We start from the raw sequence: 9,171 nt of genomic DNA, 5'->3' as shown, positions 1-9,171 counted from the left end.
TGTCAGCCCGGGATCACCAAGGCAGCAGGGATCCTGAAGAGAAAAGTCAACACAATAGACAAACAGACACAAAACAGACAGACAGACAAACAGACAAAAAAAAAAAAAAAAAACAGGAACAGAATGTATACTTATTTGGAAAAATGGATCATGGTTAACAACACCAAATGTGAATGCCCTTTCCTCCCTGCCCTCCCATGGAAGTCTACTCCTCTTCAAGCCACCCTTTGAAGAAGCGTCCTGGGTATCTCCCCTTCTGGGGGGGTGGGGGGGAGCTCGGCCAGAGGGCTCTAGGCAGGTCCGGCACAGTGGACTGGCTTTGCCTGGGCCCTGCCCAGCAGAGATCATGTATCGCCTCCTGGGGCTGCGGCCCGTCCTCAAGGGGCCCAGACCTCACAATACCGCCCTGTGGTTGCCACCGGATGGCCATGGGCTCCGTGCTGTGCCCCCGCGGAATAAGAAAAGGATTCTGCCTGTAGTCTCTTTCACAGCAGGTGCTTGGTGTAAAGTAGCCGCGCACCGCAGGCGGCAGATTGCAGGCAATGGTTCCTCGCAATCTCTGCGAAGCTGCCGCAGCATCTCCAAATATTTTGCTTTAAGATGGCAGCCCAGAACGAGCTTGGCTCTTTCAAATAATCCAGTGTCATTCTGCCAAAATTTGCCAACTTCTTCGAAAGTCAAAATAGGAAAAAAAAAGAAAAAAATCACCCTTCTGCTTCATTCAACATGACCACTTGCCCAAGTTCACTTACGCTCTCCATCTGCCGCCGGCACTGTATAGAACTTGCCCTCCATACGATTTTAATCAAAATTAATTGTCTATCCATATTGGGGCAAATGCCAGTTGGCGCCTGTGCCAGGCAGTCGCTGGAGAGAAGTGCGCTTGAGCGGTGGGCCACTGATACGCCAGGGCCGCACTCGCAGATCGCAATCCGGTCTTCCTGCCGCGCCTGCTATCTGAACCGCAGCAGCCACGACCCTCCCGTGGCTGTACCAAAACCCCGCTCCGAACTCCAGGCGTCCAGCTTAACGGGTACAAAGAACCTCACGGGCTGAGGAAGACCTACCAGGGCCTGGGGGTAGGGGAGCAGAGGTTGAAATAACTCACCTAGCAGAAAACTATCCCAGAGCGCCTTCAGACCACTACTTTGGAGAGCTCATCCCATCCCTTCCGCGCACACAAAGGCGCCATCCCGCCCACTTCCCATCCCACAAGGTAGACACCCGGTGACTATCGCTCTTCCACCTAGGGCTCAGTGTCCTGGCTCAGCTCCCTACAACTGCCACGGCTGCAGATTTAACAACCGTAAGAAGCGGGATGTGAGGAATCCCCGAAAGGTTCTGCGCGCAGGGACTCTTGCAGAGGACGTGGGCTTCTAACACATTGAGTATTAGAAAAAGAATACTGAGCAGGGGACTTGTGAAGTCAAGGCTTCTAGAAGGGGCACCTGTTTTTGCTCCGCGGGGCAGATGATCCCTCTCTAACTTAGGTCCCCTTGATTTTCCACCTGAGCCCAAAGGTGCGATATTGCGCAGCATCGGACACTGGGCTCGAATCTGCAGGCTTGGGGTCAGAGAGAGGGGTTCTGCTACCAAGAAGTGCGCGCCTCTACTTTCACCCTATGCGCTAACTCAGAGTTACATTTCCCCTCCATTTTAAATTAAAATTCAAAGAGCGGGCACAGCGGAATCTTCTGGAAAGGGGCGAAGATGAACTCAGGAGGCGGGGGTCGATGTGGAAAGAGCAGATGGATTATTTTTTTTTCCTCTTCTGACGAATGAGGAGCGCCCCCAGCTACCCCTCCTCACGGACCCCCCGCCCAAGCGCGCATGCGCACTTGGGCAGCGGGCAGATACTTAAGGCGCGGCCACCGCGGCTGCAGCAGTGCGCCCAACAGCGGACTCCGAGAGGCCAGCGGACCTCGGAAGCGGCAGCACTCGCTCTCAACCACCCACCCACCAGTCTCGGAACCATGGCGGCAGTGGCTGCAGCGTCGGCTGAATTGCTCATCATCGGCTGGTACATTTTCCGCGTGCTGCTGCAGGTAAGCATGCTCGGGTTCTGGGTGGGAGAGGGTCCCGATGCGCGTCCCCAGAACCGGCAAGCCCGCGTTGCAGTTGCCGCATCCCAACCCGTCCTGCCCCAATTGCCGCGATCCTTGCCCGCCCAAGTGCCGCGGGCGGCACTGCACACGCCCCCGCCCGTTCCCTGCGCCCTCCTCCTTGCGTAGACCCTTCCCAGTGCGCCCGCTCGGGAACAAAGAGTTGGGGCGCGGCGGGCGCCTGCCGCTGATGATCGCCGAGGCTCTTAGCGACCAACGTGGTAAGAAAATCCCGCTACACCAGATTCGACCCCAGGAGGGAGGCGGGGCACTTCTGTTTTGCGAAGAGAGACTTTACCGCTCACAAAGTGAAATTTTTCTGCCTTAAAAAAATTGCGCATTGCGGAAAAATTTTCCTTTAGAAAATACAGCACTTGCGGGGGTGGGACAAAAAATAAGTTAGAAAAAGGCATTTCTCGGGAAAAAACCCAGCACTTTGCAAAAGCCACGAATACAACAAATCAGAAAAATTCGCGGGAAAAAATGAATTAGAGAAATCGCGCATTGCAGGAAAAATCAGACAAAAGCACTTGGAAGAAAAAAATAATTAGATAAAAAACGCACTGCAGAAAAAAATTAGACAAAGGAGCTAACAGAAATTATGAATCAATAAAAGCGCTTTGAAGAAAGCAATTAGAGGAAAAGGTTCTTTTCAGGAAAAATAGGGGAAAAGTGCTTCCGAAAAAGGACAGTTCGCTTTATTTAAAAATAGTGAAATTGCTTTGTGTAAAAAGAAATAAATTAGAAGAAAGCGCTTTGTCCATAAAATCATCTACCCTAAAAGCACCCCTTGTTGGAAGAATTCCCTGCTAAAGGAATCCTTTGCCAAAGGAATCGCATATTTCCTTCAAGGTGTTCCTGGAATGCTGCATTTACTGGGTAGGATTCGCTTTTCGAAATCCTCCAGGGACACAGCCCATTGCGAGAAGTGAGGTATACCTAAGTTGTGGGTCCAATCAGCTTGCGGCCATGCAGCCTTCAGCACAGTTGGAAAAGCTCCAGCTGCCCTGACTCGTGGACAAGCTGCGCCCGCACCCGCCTCTCCTCATTGGACAGGCGGGCGGGGCAGGGGGCGGGGCGAGGGCGGGCCCGGCAGAGCTGCAGACATTGCGGGTGCCCGCCTCTAAGGGCAGGTCCTGGGTCTCTCACTCGCCACAGGTGTTCAGGTACTCCCTGCAGAAGCTGGCATACACGGTGTCGAGAACCGGACGGCACGTGCTGGGAGAGCGCCGCCAGCGGGCCCCCAACTGAGGCCCCAGCCCCCTCCCCTGGGCGGCCGTGTCACCAGGTGCTCCTGTGCCATTCCACCAGCATGGGAGCCAGCGCCGCGCAGGAATGGGGCGTCCCCTGTGCCCTCTCGCCAGAGGAGCACTTGCCAAGGTCAGTGAGGGGCTGGTAGGCCCCTGGAGAAGCAGCACCGACAATGACGACAACAAGAGATCCCTTCCCCACCCCTTTGCACCCCTCCCACTGCGGGTGGCCTAGAGGGAGGAACGGGGCTTAGGGGGAGCAGACTCCTGAGATCTGGGCACAGGCAACGCATTCAGATCTGGACCAAGTCGGGACAGCACCATCCCAGCCCCGCAGCCATGGCCATGCCAGCAGGCCACACCACAGAGATCCAGACAACTACACCAGCCAGCAGAATGGACATTCCAACATCACCAGCCGAAGCCCTGAATCTCGGTGCAGCAGACGAGCGACAACTATGTGCCTGTGTGGCAGGACTGGAGGGCAGAGGGTGAGGGGAGAGGGTTAAGAAGCAGAGCAGGGCCCTCACCGTCCTTTGCCTACGGCATGTGCATTCCAGCCTTGCTGCCTTTGCTCCCTCGATTCCCCTTTCTCCCTCACTGCCACCCCAAAGAAATGTGTCACTCAATTTGGACCTACTGAGCACGAAAACGAATCCCATCTTTATCAAAACACCTTCTCCAAGCCCCCAGCCCCTCACTGATCTTGAATCCCCCAGGTCTCATGCAATTGTGGTCAATATTGTGGTAATTGCTAATTGTAATTGCTAATTGTAATGATTGAATAAGTGTGCATTAGTTGTGTCTCCCCGGCTAGATTGTAAGCTCCTGGAGGACAGGGACCGCCTCTACTAAAAATAAAAAAGTACCTCCCCTGTCTCGCACAGTGTCCCAGGACCCTGCGGGGCAGTGGAGGCGCACCAAAAATTTTGTCTTCTGTCACTTCTTGTGGCTTCAACACATACTTCTAAGATACTTCTAAGACTGGTCTGGGTGGGCACACTACTTGGGGTGGGGGAGGCAACAAAATGGGAATAAACCTTCACACACCCAGTTTCATCTCAACACTGTCTTAAGAAAAAGGACCTCACCCCCCACCACCCACAGGAAAAAGGGGAACCATCTTCACTTGTGGTCTCGAAATAAGGGACCACTTATCCCTCCCCAAAGGGGTGGGCTTCACTCATCCTGGGATAGGGGTCTTGGCAAAGATGAGGGGGGAAAAGATGGGAGAGGGGGAAAGGTGGGAGGGGGGAAACATGGGAGGAAGGGAAGGGTAGAAGGAGGGGGAAAGGGGGGGAAGTGGTAGGAGGGAAAGGAGGAGGAGTGGAAAGGTGGGAGGAGCCCTACATCCCTGAGGGTACTAGGGACCAAGAGGGTAATCAGGAATTGAGAACACAAAGTCTTGGGAATCCATCTAGGATCCCCAAGGAAATAAGCATGGGGTACACAGGTTTGGACACTACTGGTGTTCTGTCGTTAGTCAGGTCTGACTCTGCGACTCCATGGACTGCAGCGCGCCACGCTTCCCTGGGATAAAAGGTGTGGTGTGGCCCTCCCCTGCCCAGCTCACCCCTTCAGGCCCTATAACCTCTACCAGGACCAGGACATGGGCATCCTGCCAGGCCGGCCTAGTCCCCCAGGGCCTCCTCCCCAACCCTCAGGAACCTCTCTCCAGCTCACTTTCCCCATCACTGGGTTCTCGGCTTCTCCCACCCATAGCCTCCATATTCTTAAGGGTGCTTACCAGGTCCCCGACCCTGGGCTCTCCCCTGCCATCATGCCAGGGTGGGTAGGTGGGCTGGCTGCTCAGCTCCTGACTTCTCTCTCCCACTCCTCAGTGAGTCAGGGCTTCTTTTACGTGGGGTCAGCTGACTGCCCCACCAAGTGGCCCTGCCGCCTGTTCAGCCTCGTCTGTGGCTTTATATGTTCCTGTCACCACACACCTGTTCCCGGGTCAATATCCAGGGAGTGAGTTGGAGGGCCATAAATCTTTCTGCCACTTCCTTAAATCCCTTAGTCACAGCTGTCGCAAACACTTCTGGAGCACAAAGGACCTCAATCCCTTGAGCCTCATGTTGCCCGCCCCTAATCCAGGCCCTAGCATTTCTCAGGCCAACCACCAGCACCTTCAGAGGCACCTATAACTTGAGTTCAAGGTCAGAAAACTAAGGGGGTGGAGGGTGCAGACCTCAATTCAGATAGTGGCCTTGCCTTGATCAGCCCAGGGAACCTGGTCAGGTCACTCCTAGTCCTCCCTTTAGTTCCCCTCTGTGAAAGGACTGCTAAGATCCCAGGGAACCCCAACCTGCTAGAAACATTTGGCCATCATAGAAACATTCGGCCATCAAAGTGGCAATCAGGACTCAACAGGACTGGGGATGTGCAATCTGAGGCCTGGGGTGGGGATGTAGGATCCAAGGCTCGGGCTGGGTGGTTCCAGTCCTTACCACAGCCTGAAGGCGGGGCAGATCTCCTCATGCCCCAGGGTGACTCAGCAGCCGGCAATGTCCACACCTCCCTTCTGAAGCCCATATCTTGGCAAGCCTCAAGACTGGGAGTATTCGTGGTTTTCCACACTAAACTGGGAGACCCGTGAACATATTCCAACACCTGTTCTCAATGAAGGGTGCCCTTCCTCGCAGAGCCTTCAAGGGGTGTGTCCCATGGCCCCAATGCCCCAGATGCTCTAGTCTTGGCCCAGGTATAAGGCAGCCGGGCTTAGGGAGACGAGATGAGGCAGCATGGAAGTGTCTGGATGCTCTTGACACAGTAGGCCCCCCCTTTAAAAAGGCAGGAGGCTGCTGGCAGCCCCAGGGCTTCCCAGATGATCCTGGTGAAGCCCCACTGCAGGGCTTCCTCCATCCATCCATCGGCAGGACTCTGAGTGCGGCATGATGAGATGACAGACTCCCCGGCCAGGGCTGCCCTGGTGGGCTGCACTCACACAGGTGGCTTAAATGCGCGATGTCCACTCCCCCCGCCCTTCTGCCCCGCATCAAGCCCTCATGTTATGGGAGGAAACACAGTCCACTGGAGGAGACGGAAGGAATATGTTCACTTTCTACTCCTGTGCAGTGCTTAGAGTCTGGTCCAAACCTAACTTGTTTATACAATTTTTTTTCCAGAAGCAATACCATTAAAACATTTTATTCTGATAGAGAACAATGGGAGGAGTTAAAAATGACTACAATTTTGTTGCAAAGCCCTTAGTCCACAGCACCCCCCTTTCCTTAAATTTTCTTTACCACCCCCGCTTTGCCCCCACGAGACCAAGGATAGAGCAGATGAGTTATGAAGGAACTGGAATGGCTGAGTGGGACTCCAACAGCAGGCAAGGCTCTTGGGACGAATGCCCCCAGAGGATGTTAGTCTCTTAGCCTAACCAGCTTCAGTTAAACCCCAGAGGGGTTTAGGTACCCTGACCGTTAAGAGGTATGGGGTGCTATGTGACACCATTACCTCTCCCTGTGGAACATTTGGATTGCGATGGAAGGACAGGTTTCTTGAGCTTCAGCTGCAGGACAGCAACAGCTTATTACGCGTGGGTTGGAAGTGTGAGCAGGTGTGCTGTAAGCCATTTGCTAGACAACTATTTTCAAACTTGTACCTACTCAGGAGCCAGCACCCTAAAGTGAGATTCTAAATTTGCAGTTACTTTCACCCCCAGAGATTTAAACGTGCACACACATACAAAACATTAGTCTCACAACAGTCTTTTTCCCTGGTGACCTCTGATTTCCTCTATAAGCCCCAGAGACATGCCACCATCTTCTCTGGTTATGGTCCTGCTCAACCTCCCCTCTCCCTTTCCCACGGGGCCCATTCCCCAGCAGGATCCAGATTCCAGAGCATTCCCAGAACAGGAAGTCAGAGAGGCAAGCAACACAGGGTCCTTGGTATATCTCACAGTGACAGGCTTGAAATGGAATGCATATGCTTCGAAGATAAGAGAACAACAACAGAAAAACACAACCAAACCCAGGCTTCAAGATTCCTCTTTGAAACAACAGATTACAGACAAAAGGTTAAACTGTTATTCGCAGAAATTCTACCAAGACCTGTTTTAGTTTTACACAAGTGATCTGGTCACTGGAAACCGACCAGGGCTCCGCAATCTTTCAACAGCTTTGGTTGACATTAATTAGTCTCTGATTTCAAACAAACAAATAAACAAAATCTAACACTTGGCATTAGCACTTAAGCTGGAACTTTTTTTGGGGGTGGGGGAGGTTCTGGCTTTGGTGTTGCCGTCCAGAAGGCTGAGGGGACGGTGGTACCATGTCAGGCAAGGCAAAGAGAAGTGGTCCCCAAGACACCAGTTCCCTGTAAGGGATAAAACACGATCCATACCTATAAACAGAAAGACCATTTCTTTCCTAAGATAGACCCCAGTGTGCCCCAACATTTAGCGTTGCAAAGGGACATGCAGGCCTGGAAGGAAATTAAAGAAGCTGTGGAAGAGGGAAGGAAAAATCAACTGTCCCCCATCCCCCATTCTTTCCAGGCCATTTAGTGTGCCAGGCATTTCATTCCTTCAGCTGCCTTTGGGAGCCACTCCCCATGTACATTGTAGGAAAGGGAACGGGTGTCTAGACTTGGTGTAAAATTAGAGAGACGAAGAACCACCCGCGCCCCAAAGCAGAGCGTCAACCTATCACCCCAGACACCACGGCGGGGACCCGGGGAGGGAGACCCTTTTCTCCCCCCTTTCCCCCACGCCCCTTCTGATTTTAAAAGAAAGAGGAGGAAAAAGCAACTGAAGTGGCGGGGACAGAGTGACAGATCTCTCACAAGCTGGGCCCCCTGCCACGGGTCCCAGGGGCTGAAGACACGGTGGTCGCACCCCCAGCCCCGCGCTCCCCGGTTCTGCCTGCCCCTTCCCGGGAGCTGACAGGCGAGCGCTGACCTTGGAGGCCAGAACGAGAACCCAGGAGGCCCGGGACCCGCCCTCGGGCCGGGAAGGTAGTTCCCCCCACCTTCCGCCCCCCACAAGGCCCGGCCCTGAGGCCAAACAGCGCGATCACGTGACACCGGACAGGGGCGGCCCCCAGGGTGCGCGGAAGGAAAACCCCAGAGAGGGACCGGACGACGCCTTAAGGTGACCCCGAAGGGACAACATGGCGGCGCGGTCGCATGAGGGCCTCTCATCCCGCCCCCCGGAGGCCGACGCCACGGTACCTGCGAGACCCGCCATGGCGCCGCGGCCACTGCTGTCGCCTTCGCTGCCGCGACCCTCTTCCACCTCAGCTCGCCACCGACGCCGCAGGAAGCCGGGGACCCGCCCCCTTCGTCTTCTAGTCGAGCCGGTCGAGGACCTCTCCTGGAATCGGGCTGCCTACATCAGACGCCTGATCAAGCGACCTAAATTCTGGGGGCTCGCCCTGGCCTCATACGCTCTTAACATTTGCATAGATGACCATTTGAAGGTTTTTATTAGTGTGTGCCGAAATCTGCGGGCTCTGGACGCTTCAAATCCGAAGAGTTTTTGATCAGGCGCATCCTGAACAGCCCCGAGTCACAGCGCCTTTGGTCCCCTCATGCATATGCAGTAGATTGTGATCTTTACACTCAGGGAGCGGAGGGGGTGTACCCTAGTCTCCGTAGGTGAGCACTTCCACATTTGGGGATGACCCGTGTCCTGCGGGGAAACCCTTAAGTCGGCCTCCTCCCCTGCCCCTTTACCAAGGCCAGCGGTCAGGAGCGGAAATATTCCGGCTCAGAATTTACGATTTGACTTGGATCAGGACCTAACTTCCCCTTGTGCTGTACTTTGCTACTTGCCTTGACTCCTCGCTTCCCCGTCTGATTGGATGCCT

The 9,171-nt window shown here is 54.3% G+C and overlaps 1 protein-coding gene and 1 long non-coding RNA gene across 4 annotated transcripts; one reads left to right on the top strand and one right to left on the bottom strand.

The window, feature by feature from the left end:
• Positions 1–1,884: 1,884 nt before the first annotated feature.
• On the top strand, positions 1,885–4,279 carry NNAT (neuronatin). 3 transcript variants are annotated; one of them, XM_086330884.1, is made up of 3 exons: positions 1,885–2,045; positions 2,955–3,035; positions 3,261–4,279. In XM_086330884.1, exons 1-3 carry the CDS (start codon positions 1,974–1,976, stop codon positions 3,351–3,353), a joined length of 246 nt encoding a protein of 81 aa, XP_086187010.1. In that variant the 5' UTR covers positions 1,885–1,973; the 3' UTR covers positions 3,354–4,279. The 3 variants fall into 3 exon arrangements, with proteins under 3 accessions (XP_086187010.1, XP_086187012.1, XP_086187011.1); XM_086330886.1 differs by having other exon boundaries at positions 2,955–3,030; positions 3,261–3,532; XM_086330885.1 differs by lacking the exon at positions 2,955–3,035.
• Positions 4,280–7,334: 3,055 nt separating this feature from the next.
• LOC147360276 (uncharacterized) lies at positions 7,335–8,619 on the bottom strand. The gene is made up of 2 exons (XR_015138647.1): positions 8,534–8,619; positions 7,335–7,678 (listed from the first exon to the last, which is right to left on the bottom strand). It is a non-coding gene; the product is annotated as an uncharacterized LOC147360276 (long non-coding RNA).
• Positions 8,620–9,171: the final 552 nt, after the last annotated feature.

Source organism: Bos grunniens, chromosome 13, assembly GCF_055505025.1.
Source record: "Bos grunniens cultivar Pamir isolate PY7600 chromosome 13, Bosgru_T2T1.0, whole genome shotgun sequence".
NCBI classification, from domain to species: domain Eukaryota; kingdom Metazoa; phylum Chordata; class Mammalia; order Artiodactyla; family Bovidae; genus Bos; species Bos grunniens.
This window is presented reverse-complemented; position numbering and strand designations above follow the sequence as displayed.

What these genes read in the sequence shown, in the direction of transcription:
- NNAT (XM_086330886.1), top strand. Translation starts at nt 1,974, where the DNA reads ATGGCGGCAGTGGCTGCAGCGTCGGCTGAATTGCTCATCATCGGCTGG. An exon ending in TTTTCCGCGTGCTGCTGCAG is followed by an intron (nt 2,046 to 2,954) that starts GTAAGCATGCTC and finishes ATTTCCTTCAAG; the next exon opens with GTGTTCCTGGAATGCTGCAT. An exon ending in GACACAGCCCATTGCGAGAA is followed by an intron (nt 3,031 to 3,260) that starts GTGAGGTATACC and finishes CACTCGCCACAG; the next exon opens with GTGTTCAGGTACTCCCTGCA.